We start from the raw sequence: 16,769 nt of genomic DNA, 5'->3' as shown, positions 1-16,769 counted from the left end.
TACTTATACCCCCTTATAGATGGCCCCCTCTCCCCCAGCCTTATAGATGCCCCCCCCCTCCCCATTCCCTTATAGATGGCCCTTTCTCCCCCTCCTTTACTTATACCCCCTTATAGATGGCCCCCTCTCCCCCTCCCCTTATAGATGGCCCCTTCTCCAACCCCCATTATAGATGGCCCCTTCTCCCCCCCTTATAGATGGCCCCCTTTCCCCCCTTATAGATGGCCCCTCTTCCCCCCTCCCTTAAAGATGGCCCCCTCTTCCCCCTCCCTTAAAGATGGCCCCCTCTTCCCCCCTCCCTTATAGATGGCCCCCTCTTCTCCCCCTTATAGATGGCCCCCTCCCCCCTTATAGATGGCCCCCTCCTCCACTTATAGATGGCCCCTCTCCCCCCCTTATAGATGTCCCCCTTTCCCCCCTTATAGATGGCCCCCTCTTCTCCCCCCTTATACATGGTCTCCTCTTCTGACCCTCCCTTATAGATGGCCCCTTCTCCCCCACCCTTATAGATGGCCCCCTCTTCTCCCCCCTTATACATGGTCCCTACTTCTCCCCCACCCTTATAGATGGCCCCCTCTTCCCCCCCTCCCTTAAAGATGGCCCCCTCTTCCCCCCTCCCTTAAAGATGGCCCCCTCTTCCCCCCTCTCTTATAAATGGCCCCCTCTTCTCCCTCTTATAGATGGCCCCCTCTTCTCCCTCTTATAGATGGCCCCTCCCCCCTTATAGATGGCCCCTCCCCCCTTATAGATGGCCCCCTCTCCCCCCCGTTATAGATGACCCCTCTCCCCCCCCTTATAGATGGCCCCTCTCCCCCCCTTATAGATGGCCCCCTCTTCCCTCTGTGGACAGCAGGTAATAAAAAAAACACAACTCACCTGACAACCCGCTCCCCCATCAAGCCTCTTTCCTCCTGATCTCTTGCACCAGGGCCCAAGAGACATCAGCTACGCCCCTGCCAGCACTGCTTTACATCCAATTCTTTATTCAGTCCATTTAAAATGTAGACAGCACACCAATGTGCACAATCCTCCTGTGACTAGGTGCATTTCAAGATGACAAAGATTGTGCTTGCACTCAAAACACATCAAGATCTCAGGGAGTTGTCCATGACATGACAAGAGAGGAGTCTGCATATTAATACATTTAATGTTAATAGCAAAAACCCTTTATTATTTTAAAATTCACCTGTCCTGAAGTCTGGACCCGGCGCAGTGTGCAATCCGTTTGCAGCCGGAAGTTTGGGAATCCTTGAAGATAGTCCACGTGACGCACATTCTGATCTAATTTGGTTGCTCGCATTATCAACTGGGATGGTCGTCTCCGTGGCGGCAAATGGATTGCATGCAGCACTTCTCCCGCACTTGGTGACAGATATACTTTAAGGCTATGTTTACACAACGTGAACGGCCGGTCTCAGCCCGGATCATCCCGGCCGGGTGATCCTCACGGCCGCGGAGCTCTAATGAGGATGCATTAGCGCGCGCCCGCATCAGAGCTTCCAATAGCCCACAGTGAAGCAAGAGGCTGTGAACTGACAGGTCTTTCTGTGAACGGAATTCACTGAATTCCGGCAGCAGAAAACTGACATGTCAGTTTTTTCCGGCGCCGCATGGGATCCCGGCCGGAGCGCATACGATGTGTGTACACTCCGGCAGGGATCCCATTGAAAATAAGGCTATGTTCCACCCCTCAAAACTACGGCCGTAGTTCTGCGAAGAGAACTACGGCCGTAGTTTTATGTAGTGTGAACATAGCCTAAGGGTGCATTCACACGTAACGGATGCACAGCGGATTTCTCGCTGCGAATTTGCTGCGGATCCCTGCCCTGTACACTCTATAGGCAGACAAACTCACAGCGGGATACACATCCCGTTGTTAGTATGTCAGCAGCCCGCCCCGTTAACTCCCCCACTGACGGAGAGTATACATCACCTTTTCCATGCTTCGGGGGTTCCCGTCACGCCCCCGCTGCAGCGCTCGTGAAGGTGTCGGGAGCCCCGAAGCAAGCCAGAGCGGGGAGCAGGTGATGTATATACTCCGGCGGCTGGGGGGTTATTGGTGCGGGCCGCTGACATACTGTGTGCATCCCGCTGTGAGTTCGTCTGCCCATAGAGTGTACAGGGCAGGGATCCGCAGAGGATCTCGCTGCAAATTCGAATTGAGAAATCCGCTGCAGATCTGTTACGCGTGAACGCACCCTTAGTCTGGCCCTGGTCTTTCTGCTTTCAAGAGTAAACAGCGGCTGGCAGCGGGATAGCACCATCTTCCTACCGGCTTTCCAAGGAGTGGTCTCCAAAAGCTTCTGTTGCTATATTAATACATTTGGTTCATTTTCCTCCAGTGTAATTCAGTTTAAAGGGGTTATCCAGTGCTACAAAAACATAGCCACTTTCTTTCAGAGACAACACGACTCTTGTCTCCAGTTCAGGTGCAGTTTGCAATTAAAGGGGTTATCCAGCGCTACAAAAACATGGCCACTTTCCCCTACTGTTGTTTCCAGTTTGGGTGGGGTTTTGAAACTCAGGGGGAAAAGTGGCCATGTTTTTGTAGCGCTGGATAACCCATTTAAGCTCCATTTACTTCAATGGAACTGAGCAGCAAAACCCCACCCAAGCTGGAGACAAAAGTGGGGCTGTTTCTGGAAGAACGTGGCCTTGTTTTTGTAGCGCCGGATAACCCCTTTAAGACTAGTTTATAAAGCACAACTAGTTTATAAATCTCCTACAATGTGTTTATTTTTTTGGCTCTGATTTACTGTTGTTGCAGGTTTTTCCCTATATGGATTTTATCTAACTACGTTTTTTCTTCACTAGATTTATTATTTTGCACCAATCTTCAGACAATTGTGGCAGATAGATGCTAATGGATAAGTGGCAAATTGCATTCCTGTCGGAATTAAGCCTGCTGATAGCCCCTTATAGCACCCAGGATGCTAAGGAGGACAGTATGTTTCCTACCTTCCTCCTCAGCGCCGGTCCAATGCTGTTAGTTGGAGTAATCTTCGCTCCAGTACACTGTTAGGAGCACTGCAGCGTCATTGGCCTGCTCCATCTAATGATAATCAACGGAGCGGATGGGCCGGATGATGCAGTAGTGCTCCTAACAGTGCACCGGAGCAAAGATTAATCCGACTAACAGCGTGGGTCGGTGCTTAGGGGGAAGGTAATACACACATATCTTCCTCCTCAGCGTCCCATGGGCTATTAGCAGGTTAGATTCGTCAAACCTGCTGATAGTTCCCCTTTAAACAAACTATCAACAAAAAATATACAATCCAGAAAAAACACAAATTTTCCCTACCTACACAATTCTGTTGGATTTTTCTGACTACTTTTTTTGTATAGATTTAAATTATGGGCTTTTAAGAACAAATACCTGCAGAAGTTCCAACTTTATCGTGTTAAAAATACATGCTTTTTGTAAAATGTTGAAAATAAAGACAAAAAGAGGCACAGGCGCCTCGTGTGATACCAGAGGTAAACGTGGAGAGTGTAGGGGTGGTATTGTGCTCACCTTAAAGCCACTTGGGCTAGTAGCGTATCACCCTAATTAGGGTATATATCCAAGCCGGGGTCTCTCGCTTGCTAGCTGGATTCACAGGACTGCAAAAGCTGGTGGTACCTCTAAACGGGATGCTCCCAGGGGGGGGGCCGTGTGTAAACAAGAGTAAAAAGAAAAATCCCCCCCCCCCAAAAAAATGGTATCATTACCAGCGCTGTCACTGCCAGAAAATCCAATTCACCAGGCGAATGAAGAAAAACTTGTTTATTTGGTTGCACAACGTTAACATGTTTCGGGAGAGTATCCTCCCTTCCTCAGAACCAAAGTGCATAGTGAACTCATGGAAACAGTGTGGTTTAAAAGACATGGTAAAACCCACCACACCCGCCCAGGGGGCGGGGGGAGGAAAGAAAGCAAAACATAGGTTAATACATATTCAAATATAAAAGATATAAAACTACTATATAAAGCACAGCACTAGCGTATATACACATATATACACACACATATATATATATATATATATACATATACATACACACATACATACATACACATACATACATGTGAATGGACCCAAGCACCTTCGGATTAAAAGGTGCACTTTATTCAGACACAAGTATTTCTAGTCTGTCTGTATGAGTGAATGTGCCAAGCAACTAACAGAGGAGTGTCTCCACAGCTAGCGCTTTAGTGGAGACAGGCTTCTGAACAGAATTAGCATAATGAATAAGGTCCAGCTGAGATAGTAGACTGGCTGACAGGGAAATCCCCATACAGCCATCATGCAGTACAAAAGGGGCGGGCTCTCAGAACACCAAAGTTTCCAAGCTGGTATGAATTATGATTTCAGTATGAGTTATAATGGTTATGACGATCTAAAGTGAAATAAAATAAAATAAAATAAAATGAATGGAGTCAAGATAATAAAAACAACCTCATATCTCAATAACCATGATGTGAGGATGAAAAAAGCATATAGCAATAGATACATGCTGTTAGTGTGTGTAAGATAAAAGGACATAAATATGTCACTAAGTATCAAATATTAATAGATAATAAAAAATAGAAAATGTATGTATAAATTTATGGCAAAAAAAAAAAAAAAAAAAAAAGGAAAAAGGAGTAAATGTATGATTAGACCCATAGGTGTTATAGATATATGTTAAAAAATAGATATGTTAAAAAATAAATATATATAGAAAAATATATGCAAAGAAAATAAAATAAAATAAATCCTATATTCTATTTCATTTGTGGACATTCTCAATGTACTCGTTGAGGCCCTGTGGTACTAATGTCTTCAATTTGAATATCCAGAAATTTTCTCGTCGTAATTTCTGAAATCTCTGGCCCCCCATTGGAATGTGCTCTATGGGAGTGATGTTAAAGGAAGAAAAATTACAATTATTACAAGAAATGGCATGGCGGGATACACTATGGAGAAGGAACCCTCTTTCCACGTTGGACCTATGCTGGTTCATCCTAGTGCGAAGAGCTTGAGTGGTCCGACCGATATATTGAACGCCACATGAGCAGGTAAGTAAATATATTACGTAAGTAGTACTGCACGTTAGAAAGGATTTGATGGCAAATGTAGTGCCTGTAGTAGTGGATGTGAAACTCGTGGCTCTATGTGTGATGTTATTACAACATTTGCATTTGTTCACACCACATCTAAAGCTTCCCAATGGTTTTGTGAAAAATGAATGATGGGCGGGTTTATTACTATTGGTAGTAGTATTAGTGTCCTTCAGTCTACTGGGTGCTAGGACATTTTTAAGTGAACGAGCCCTTCTAAAAGTGACCCCGGGATGGCTGGGTATTATATCCTTCAGGAAAGGGTCAGACATCAAGATATTCCAATGCTTGTTCAGAACACCTGTCTCCACTAAAGCGCTAGCTGTGGAGACACTCCTCTGTTAGTTGCTTGGCACATTCACTCATACAGACAGACTAGAAATACTTGTGTCTGAATAAAGTGCACCTTTTAATCCGAAGGTGCTTGGGTCCATTCACATGTATGTATGTGTATGTATGTATGTATGTGTGTATGTATATGTATATATATATATGTATATATATATATATATATATATATATATGTGTATATATGTGTATATACGCTAGTGCTGTGCTTTATATAGTAGTTTTATATCTTTTATATTTGAATATGTATTAACCTATGTTTTGCTTTCTTTCCTCCCCCCGCCCCCTGGGCGGGTGTGGTGGGTTTTACCATGTCTTTTAAACCACACTGTTTCCATGAGTTCACTATGCACTTTGGTTCTGAGGAAGGGAGGATACTCTCCCGAAACATGTTAACGTTGTGCAACCAAATAAACAAGTTTTTCTTCATTCGCCTGGTGAATTGGATTTTCTGGCAGTGACAGCGCTGGTAATGATACCATTTTTTTTTTTTTTTTTTTTTTTTTTTTTTTTTGGATTTTTCTTTTTACTTTTGTAAAATGTTGACATTTTCTAAAATTCTGGTGCACAAAAATGTCTGCCAAAATTGTGTCTCAAAAGCTGACACTAAACTGTCAGGATAGCAGAAGTAAATCAAGACCATTGTCTGTAAATTGATCAGTGACAGAGACATATAAGCACTTACTCCTTCATTGTCTGATTTGCAATTGTCATCATTTTTGCTTTTGAAAATAAATTTTGAGCAATTTGTTTGCCTTATAAGAAATTTGATGTCATAGTTCCACCCAAACACCACCTGAAAACATTAAGAGAGACAATGTCAGTACAGATAGCCTGGAAATAAGTAAAGAAAAAACCCAGCAATTCCTTGTGGTGAAATCCATCTGACCAAAAATACTGATAAGCGTCCTGGAGGGGGTTTGGCTCGGATGATTGGCCTCTCCCCCATGGTAAAGTGAGTTAACTCACACCGTTATGGTGATTCTTTGATACTGTTTACTGTTGAGTACCTGCCACCAGATGGAGAGCTGTACACAATCTGCCATTATCCCGTTGCTTGCCACAATACTTTTGGCTGTCTCTGCTGAGCTGTGTGAGTGTGCTGTGGTGAGCTCCCCCTGGTGGCTGGATATATGTACATGCCTGAACAGTGCTTTTAGAGAAAAGTGTTTGACAGTGAGCTGTCAACAATGGGAGGGAAGGAGCAGCATATCAGGAGAATGAGGCAATAATATTTAACTTGACGAGTTCAACAAGCATGTTAGTTGAATGGGAATACGCCATATAGTTGGTTTCTAATTCTGAGTATTGATATCAGAATCAACTTGCAAAATGGTTTACAAATAAGTAACATGATTCTGGCAAACATTCACTCACCTCTGATCCTAATTTAACATTGAAATGGCTACTTCAGCACAATGGGGGACATGTATGAAAAGGCGAAAATGCCTTTTTTAGGCGCAGATGGGGCGGTTTGGCGTAAAATTATTCGCAAAGAGTATTTTTGTGAATATTTTTTTCGCAGCTACCCCATCTGCGCCACCTTAGCCAGTGGGGCGAAGAGGGGGCGTTACGGGGGTGTGGCAGCACGCAGAGGAGGCGCAGCCATTGTGTGCCCCGCAATTAGCATTTTTTTCCAAGGAAAAATTATACTGAAACCTACACCAGCTCTGAGCTGGCGAAGGTTTCAAAATTTTCGCTTGGACGGGCTCCGTGCGATCGGGATTTATGTAGAGGCAATGCGCCTCTACATAAATCCCCTGAGCTCCGGAGTGGAGGGGACATTTGTAAGCCCGGCGTAAAAAGTGCCGGACTTCATACATGTCCCCCAATATGTGTCTTCATTAGCCTAAGGCTGGGTTCACACATAATATTTTGCTTAGTATTTAACCCCTTAATGATCAGCGGTCACTACTGGGCTTTATTCTATCCCCATTGGCCTTTTACAATGGAAACAGAATAAATGCTTCCTGCGCAATACTGCAGGAAACCAGCTGTCAGCTATACAGCTGACCTCCTGCTGCAACCACCCAGACATCAAGTCATGACAGCGGCATGTAATGGTTTTGATGGCGGAAGTTCTGAGCCGAAGTCTGGGCTTCTAATCGCTGTCATGGCAATCCTGGGGGCCTTCTGAAGGGTTGCCAGTGTGAGGACTCTACACAGCCATGCCAGAGGCATAGCTGTGTAGATTGCCTGTCAGTTGACATATACAATACACTGCACTACAGTAATAGTGCAGTGTGTTGTAACAGTGATCAAAAAATCACCGCTTAGTTTTCACTAGTGTACAATAATGTACACTAGTGTAAAAGTAAGAAAAAGTTTGCATCAAAACATTTTTAAAAAATCACCCCTGCCCTTCCCAATAATAAAAATGCGTTACATTCCCCATATATAATAAAACGTTACATAAAACCACCTAAAAAACATAAAACCTATACATGTTTTGTATTGTCACGTCTGTAACAGCCCAGTCTATAAACTATATAATGTGATTATATCACACACTGTAAAAAAAAAAAAAAAATCAGCACCAGAATTGCTGTATTTTATCAATCCGCTTCCCAAAATATGTCATAAAAGTGATCAAAAAGTCATATATATGTTAAACTTTGTATCAATAAAAACTACACATCTTCCTGCAAAAAAATGAGGCCAGAACCAGCTCTGTCTCGCAAAAGGTAAGTGACAGTGGTGCAATGTGGTGACAGTTTTTATCTTTTTTTTTTCAGGAAGATAGTTTCTATTGTGCCAAAGTGGTATTAGTAAAAAAAAAAAAAAATTGTTATTAACATAACTGTAGTGACCCAGAGAATATAATAATTATGTTATTTTTACCGCATGCTGAATAACGTATGTTTGATATTTAAAAAAACAGGGCAAATAAATGATAATTTTTCCAATTTTTTATGATATTTTGATGTTTTTCACAAAAAAAACCCCACATAACATAGTAACCAAATTTTGTTCCTAATATGAATAGTGAGTTCTAAAATGCTTGGGTGCTCGTTACTCGAGACAAATAATTCCAGATACTCGGGTGCTCGCTTTGAGTAATGAACCCCATTGAAGTCAATGGGAAACTAGAGCATTTTTACAGGGGAGCCCAGGGAAGGTTGCCTGAAAACCTGGAAACCTCAGAAAATGATGGAAACACCACGGAAATGGACAGGAAACAGCACGGGCAGCATGCATTGAGGCTGCCATTACGCCAAATTCTGGGCAACAGCATGGCAGTGAGAACCCCTGGAACCATTAAAACAGAGGTAGCATATGAGCCACACCAAAATTTAGCCTTACACAGCATGGCAGTGAGAACACAAGGAACCATTAAAACAGAGGTAGCATATAAAACACCCCAACATTTAGCCTGACACAGCATGGCAGTGAGAACCCCTGGAACCATTAAAACAGAGGTAGCATATGAATCACCCCAAAATTTAGCCTGACACAGCATGGCAGTGAGAGCACAGTAAACCATTAAAACAGAGGTAGCATATGAACCAGCCCAAAATTTAGCCTGACACAGCATGGCAGTGAGAACCATTAAAACTGAGGTAGCAAGTGAGCCTTCCAAAAATTATGGCAGTGAGGACAGAGTGACCAAGGTAGAAGCGGTAGCAGGTGAGCCTCCCTAAAATTATGCCTGACACAGCATGGCAGTGAGAACACAGGGAACCATTAAAACAGAGGTAACATATGAACCACTCAAAAACTTAGCCTGACACCACGGAAATGGACAGGAAACAAACAGCAGGGGCAGCATGAATGGATGCCTCTGAGGCTGCCTAATCACACCATTATGCCAAATTCTGGGCAACAGCCTGGTGGTCAACCTCAAGACAATAGTGCTGACCCAGACCAAGATGGGCAAGTCACATGTGACCAAGGTCAAAGGCTTGAAGGTCACTGTGCCTCTGTCTCTACTAGCCGATAGGGCAGCATCTCCAGGCTCAGCAGTTTGCCTATGTGCACATTTAGGGTGTGTGCATGTGGGTGAGTGGCAGTGTATTTGCGCTTCCGTTCAAAGGTCTGTTGTAGGGCCAGTTGAACACCTGCGCTTGGACACCTTGCTGGAGGGTGTGGAGCATAGTGGAGGTGAAGGGGTGGGTGTAGGGCGGGAGGCGCTCGTGCCTGGGCAGGAGGACTGACAGAGCCAGTACGTGACACAGGGGAAGGAGCAGGGGTGTGACTTGCAGCCACTGAACTGCCTTGGTTCTACTGAGTTGGGTGTTTAACACTCATATGCCTGCGCATGCTGGTAGTGCTTAGGCTGGTAGTGGTGGCTCCCCTGCTGATCCTGGCGTGGCACAGGTTGCACACTACAGTCTGTCAGTCATCTGCAGTTTCTTTAAAGAACCTCCAGATTTGCGAACATCTAAGCCCGGCCACGGGAGTTTGACTCCGTGAAACAGTTGCTGATCTACTTGCTCTGGCCCTGCTTTTCTCTCTGCCCACTACTCTTCTTCTTCCTACTGGTCCTGTGGCTGAACTTTCCTCCCCTCAGAAGCACTGTCTTCACTAGGCTTATCCACCCAGCTCGGGTCAGTCACCTCGTCCTCATCCACCAACTCTTTCTCCAATTCCTCACTCTGCTCCCCACTTAGAGTTACATCCATCACAACAAGGTCACTGTCTGCCAACCGGGTCTTATCGTCATCATCAGACACCTCTTTAAGTCCCCACTCTCATCACCTACTGACTGCATGAGCTGCATAGTTTGGCCATCGGGACAGAGCGACTTCTCCGGTTGCTCAGACTCAGGGAGGGGTCCAGAAAAGGGAGCATGGTGGTGGATCTGAATCCCTCCTTTCCCAGGTGGGGCCAGGCTGTGGGAAAGGAGGCTGAGCTGCTGGAGCAAGGGTTCCACTTCCTTGGCTAGCGTGGGTGGACTGCGTGGAAGACTGGGTGGTGGATAAGTTACTGGACACATTATCCGCTATCCACGTGATCACCTGTTCACACTGCTGCGGTTTCAATAGCGGTGTACCCTGAGACCCCGTAATTTGTGGGAGTAAGCTAGGGAATGAATGTCTGCGTTGTGCCACTGCTCCCTTCTCAAAGGGTGCTGTGTCACCCTGCCCAGAACCACAGCCTCTGCCCACTGCATCACTTGGAACCCCACGCCCTCGTCCTCGACCCTTACCCCTGGGGTTCACCATTTTATGGACACTGCTGTATCACTGCAGCTATCTCAAGACTGAGATAGCTGCACTACAGATCACAGCAAGCCAAGAAAATATATTACTACTTTTGGAGGTAGTCATATAGAGTCTGTGTGTAAGTGCTGCTATATGGTGTATGCCACCCTCTTACACAGGACAATCAGCAGTGAGCTTGGATATGGCTGCACTAAGAAATAATAAAGCAACCCTGATGACTGGCTGCAGTTGAGAAAATAAACTGGTAACACTAGTTTTTAGAGGTTGTCGTATAGAGTCTGTGGGTAAGTGCTGCTATATGGTGTATGCCACCCTCTTACACAGGACAATCAGCAGTGAGCTTGGATATGGCTGCACTAAGAAATAACGCAACCCTGATGACTGTCTGCAGATGAGAAAATATACTGGTCACAATAGTTTTTGGAGGTTGTCGTATAGAATCTGTGGGTAAGTGCTGCTATATGGTGTATGCCACCCTCTTACACAGGACAATTAGCAGTGACCTTGGGTATGGCTGCACTAAGAAATAATAAAGCAACGCTGATGACTGGCTGCAGATGAGAAAATATACTGGTCACACTAGTTTATGGAGGTTGTCGTATAGAATCTGTGGGTAAGTGCTGCTATACGGTGTATGCCACCCTCTTACACAGGACAATCAGCAGTGAGCTTGGATATGGCTGCTTTAAAATAATAATAATGCAACCCTGATGACTGGCTGCAGATGAGAAAATATACTGGTCTCACTAGATTTTGGAGGTTGTTGTATAGTCTGTGTGTAAGTGGTGGTTTATGGTGTATGCCACCTGTTACAAAGGAAAATGAGCAGTGAGGTTCCATGCAGCTGTACTACAAATCACAGCAATACAATGTACAACAGCAGCAGAACCAGCCACAAAAAAATATAATAGTACTGCGGACTTCTTTGGGGGTCTGTATGCAACACCTGCTGTCCCCTTTCTGCCAGCAGTCGATCACCACATTGTGCTGCTAAAATCGTGGTAGCTGCACTGCAAGTCACAGCCAGCAGTCTGGAGTATTCAAAAAAAAAGAAAAGAAAAAGATTTTAAGCCCTTACAAGGGCTGTTGGGTTCTTTATCTTGTATCCCTGCCTACAGGAATGCTAATTCCCTCCCTAACGCTCTCCCTGACAATCAGCAGCTCTGCCCCTATTCTCTTCCAGCATGCATGTGAGGCGAGCACAGCAGGCCCAGATTTTTACATGCCAGGGTCATCTGATCTGCCAACCAATCGCTGCTATCGACATGCATGTTGATTGACTGAGAAATTGCGCCCAAACTTACAGGAAAAGGATGATGCCATTATGTACTACAATTGTGGTTTTCCACTGTAAGTGTTGCTATTCTTTACACCCCTCGTAAAAGTCCCCCTTTACACCCCTCGTAAGTCTGTACTTATCTGTGATTTCACTATAGCTGTTTTTACTAAAGATGACCGCTAGATGTCGCTATAGTCTGTAACTAAGGTTTAGAATGTCAGGAACTTACCTTCCCGGGCTCCAGCGGCATCTGTCTCCAGCTCGGCTCAGGAGCGTGCCGCCGCTTCGCCCGCCGGAGCCGAGTGACGTCACGGAGACCCGACGGCGTCCCTGACAACCAGGGATGCTGTGGTCACGTGACCACCGGCTGGCACTCAGCTGAGCAGCTTCAATGCAGGAAGAGTGACGGATCGCTCTGCCACTCAGCCTGCAGTGCTGCAGCTGAATTGTGTCTGGATTCAGGAGGCCGGACCAATCAGCCTTTGGTCCGGGCTCCTGATCCAGTATAAATGTAAGTCAGAGCCAGCCTCTAATCGCTGGCTATTAGTTCATTCTGATCCCAGCTCCCCTTATCCTATTCCTGCGAACCCCGTCCTAATTCCTTCTGCCTGACTCACTCGTGTTCTGACCTCCGCTTGACTTTTGACTATCCCTTGTGTTACTGATTGTGTACTGCATTGTCCATGTGGTTTGACCCGGATTGTTTGACTATTCTATATTGTGTTTGTCTGTCCGTCTTGTTCTGTGTTTCACTTACGCAGCATAGGGAACGTCTTTGCGGTTGTCCACGGCCGGTAGGCAGGTGACAGTGAGGGGTTCAGACCTAGGGCCCACTGTCTTGTCCTGTTTGTATCGCCCGATCCTGACAGAATAGCCAGCCATTAATAATACCGCCATTTGCCTCATGGGCAATCGGACAGCTATGACTAATATTGTGGACCAAATGCAGCGACTCAACACAAGCTCGCTGTAAGGGTCCAGGAACAAGAGACGACACCCCGACAGCTCACGATGACCTCCCCCACACCTCCTGAGCCACCTGTTCAACTTCCTGATAAGTTTGCAGGGGACAGGAGGAAATTTTGTGCCTTCAGGGAGGGATGCAAATTGTATTTTAGGTTGCGTCCTCGCTCCTCCGGGGATAAGGCTCAGAAGGTAGGCATCATCATGTGTCTCCTTCAAGGGCCACCACAGGAGTGGGCATTTTCCCTGTAACCTGACTCCCCTGACCTACAGAACCCCAACCAGTTCTTTTCAGCTTTAGGTCTACTGTACGATGACCCAGACTGTGCAGCTAACGCTGAACGTCAGCTGACCGGGTTGAGACAGGGCCGACGTCCAGTGGAGGAGTACTGCTGGGAGTTCCGGCAGTGGAGCGGTCTCTACACATGGAATGATTCGGCCCTCCGATTTTAGTTTCGGTTGGGGCTTTGTGACAGATTGAAGGACATGTTGGTGGCATACCCTACTCCTGACTCGCTCGAAGACAGTATGACTCTAGCTATCAGAGTTGACCGGCGACTCAGGGACTGACAGAGAGGGAAGGGTACTTCTGACCACCCTAGAACCTCCTGGTCACCACTCTCACACCCCAAGCCTTCCCTCCCTGTCCTACCATCATCTGAAGAGCCTATGCAGGTGGATGTCACTGATGCTAAAGCCCGACGTGCCCATCGCCTGCAAAATAACTTATGTTTCTACTGCGGAAGGACAGGACACCAAGTTTGGCAATGCCCCTCCAGACCGGGTCCATCGCCGGAAAACTCCAGCGCCTGAGAGATTATCGAGATTATTGAGGTAACCTTCAAGAATAAGTTATTGTTGCCGATTTCCTTGACTGTGGGCGGTAAAAGTATTAATGGGTATGCACAGATTGATTCTGGTTCTTCAGGTAATTTTGTAAATCCCATGTTTTTCTCTGGTTTGGAGGTATGTCCTCTGCTGCTCCATTGTCCTGTAAATGTCACTGGAGCAGATTCTGCCTATTTTGCTCAAGGGGACGTGCGATATGTGACCCCCTGTCTGGAGGTCAAAGTGGGCTCTATCCATGTTGAAAAACTTGAGTTTCTGCTTATGCATAATTTGTCGTCGGATGTGATACTGGGGTTGCCCTGGCTGGAAACACACAATCCAGTCTTTGACTGGTCCAGTAGGGAACTGGTATGGTGGGGGCCTGGTTGTGTTTCCCACTGTGTTGCTGTGTCTCTCGTGCAATGCTACCCGGGAGAGGGGGAGATTCCTGAGTTTTATTTGACTATGCTGATGTCTTTGATGAGAAGACGGTGGAAGGGTTGCCACCTCATAGACCATGTGACTGCGCCATCGATTTAGTTCCCGGTGTCAAATCCCCTTGAGGTCGCATATTTAACCTGTCCTGCCCTGAGAGAGAAGCCATGCGGGAATACATTAAGGACAGTTAGCGTAAAGGCCACATACGCCCGTCCTCTTCTCCCATGGGAGAAGGATTCTTTTTTGTCGGTAAAAAAGACGGGGGTCTCCGACCTTGTATTGATTATCGGGAACTAAATAAAATTACTGTAAAGAATCAACACCCGCTGCCACTAATCCCCGATCTGTTCAACCAAATTGTGGGCGCCAATTGGTTTTCCAAGGTGGACCTGCGGGGGGGGGGGGGGGCGTACAATTTAATCCGCATCAGGGAGGGTGACGAGTGGAAGACCGCATTCAATACCCCAGAGGGTCACTTCGAATATCTAGTCATGCCCTTTGGATTATGTAATGCTCTGGCAGTCTTCCAACATTTTGTTAATGACATTTTTAGTGAACACCTGGGACGTTTTCCTGTTGTGTATCTCGACAATATTTAAATTTTTTCCTCCGTTTGGTCTTCTCATGTGATGCATGTTCGTACGGTGATGGAGCTTCTCAGAAAAAAAACAGTCTTTGTGCCAAATTATCGAAGTGCCAATTCGGTATACAAGAGGTTTCGTTTTTGGGCTATAATATTACCCCTAATTCATTTAGTATGGATCCTATCAAGGTGGCGGCCATTGAAAATTGGGACCTAACAACCTGAAAGCTCTACAAAGGTTCTTAGGCTTTGCAAATTATTATAGGAAGTTCATTAAGGGGTTTTCCATCATATCCAAACTTCTTACGGATTTAACCAAAAAGGGGGCGGATCTGGTACACTGGTCCACAGAGGCTCTCCAGGCATTCGATACCCTCTGGCACTGTTTCTCAGAAGCTCCAGTATTGACTCAGCCAGATTTCGAGTGCCCGTTTATTGTTGAAGTAGACGCGTCTGAGGTGGGGGTGGGAGCAGTCTTGTCACAGGGATCGGACACCCTTACCCATCTTCGGCCAGTTACATTCTTCTCGAGAAAGTTCTCTCAAGCAGAGCGCAACTATGATATTGGTAATCGAGAGCTGCTAGCCATCAAGATGGCATTTGATGAGTGGAGACATTTTCTAGAAGATGCCAAACATAAAATTACTGTGCTGACAGACCACAAAAATTTAGTTTATCTTGATACTGCCAAGCGTCTTTCTCCGCGTCAGGCCCGGTGGGCCTTATTCTTCACTCGATTCGACTTCAAAATCACCTATCGACCTGGTTCTCGTAATATCCGGGCTGATGCCCTCTCCCGCAGCTTTAAGTCCAAAGACACCTCCGAGAACCCGGTCGATACGATCTTAAAACCCGGCATTGTAGTATCTGTCCTGCAACCCGACCTGGTGACTCTAGTCGCGCAGTCACAAGATCTGGCCCCCCATAACACTCCTGAAGCTCTCCTATTTGTACCGCCGAATCTTCGCCTCCGAGTTCTGGAGGAGATCCATAGTTCCGTCTTGGCGGGACATCCTGGTATTGCAGGTACCAAATACTTGCTCTCGCGTCATTTCTGGTGGCCAACCTGGGCCCGAGATGTTAGGTCATTTGTTGAAGCCTGTGAAGTCTGTGCTAGGTCCAAGGTTCCCCTTAGGCCACGGGAGGGGCTGTTACACACTCTGCCGGTCCCTACGAAACCTTGGATGCACTTATCGATGGATTTTATTATGGATTTGCCAGTATCTAAGGGTAAAACTGTGATTTGGGTGGTGGTAGACCGATTCTCAAAGATGTGTCACCTTATTCCACTGCTTAAACTCCCCAGTGCTCGCTTATTAGCCACGCTTTTTGTTAACCATATTTTGCGCCTGCATGGGGTCTTGGAAAACATTGTTTCTGATAGGGGTGTCCAGTTTGTAGCCAGATTCTGGAGAGAGTTTTGTGCTAAATTAGGTACTTCATTGTCCTTCTCTTCTGCTTTTCACCCCCAAACGAATGGGCAGACTGAGAGGGTCAACCAGTCGTTGGAACAATTTCTTGGGTGTTTTGTGTCTGATACCCAGGACAAATGGCGCGATTTTATCTCTCTCGCTGAGTTTGCACTCAATAACCATGACCAACATTCTACTAAAATGTTGCCATTCTTTTGTAAGTATGGATTTAATCCTAGGTACTCTTCTGTTTACTCCACCGAATCAGTTTACCCTTCAGCCGAAGCTATATTGTCTAAACTGTGCACAGTTTGGGCCCAGGCTCATCAGGGCTTGGTTAAAGCCCAAGAGTCCTACCAAAAATATGCTAACAAAAGACGCATATCTGGCCATCAATATGTACATGGTGATAAAGTCTGGCTCTCTACTAGGAATCTTAAACTGAGGGTACAATCAGGGAAGTTGGCGCCAAAATACATTGGGCCATATACCGTCATGGAAGTCATCAACCCTGTTACTTTCAGACTCAAACTACCAACCTCTCTTAGAATTCATTACGTATTTCACAAAGCTTTGCTAAAAAAATATGCGCCACCTGTGTCCCCTTCGCCTCCCCCTGCTCCGCTGGTCATTCAAGGTGAGTTATAATACGAGGTGGAAAGAATTCTGA

General features: G+C 45.9%; 1 protein-coding gene across 2 annotated transcripts in view; it reads right to left on the bottom strand.

Moving 5' to 3' along the window:
- The window catches only part of LOC138795690 (T-kininogen 1-like), a 69,576-nt gene that overhangs the window by 42,584 nt on the left and 10,223 nt on the right, over positions 1-16,769 (bottom strand). For both annotated transcript variants that reach the window (XM_069975103.1, XM_069975104.1), the window contains exon 5: positions 6,117-6,227. In XM_069975103.1, the coding sequence (XP_069831204.1) occupies positions 6,117-6,227 (111 nt within the window). The remainder of the gene's footprint in view (positions 1-6,116; positions 6,228-16,769) is intronic.

The sequence above is a fragment of the Dendropsophus ebraccatus genome, chromosome 6 (assembly GCF_027789765.1).
Source record: "Dendropsophus ebraccatus isolate aDenEbr1 chromosome 6, aDenEbr1.pat, whole genome shotgun sequence".
Taxonomy (NCBI): domain Eukaryota; kingdom Metazoa; phylum Chordata; class Amphibia; order Anura; family Hylidae; genus Dendropsophus; species Dendropsophus ebraccatus.
The sequence above is the reverse complement of the archived record's forward strand: the minus strand, read 5'-3'. Positions and strand labels throughout refer to the sequence as shown.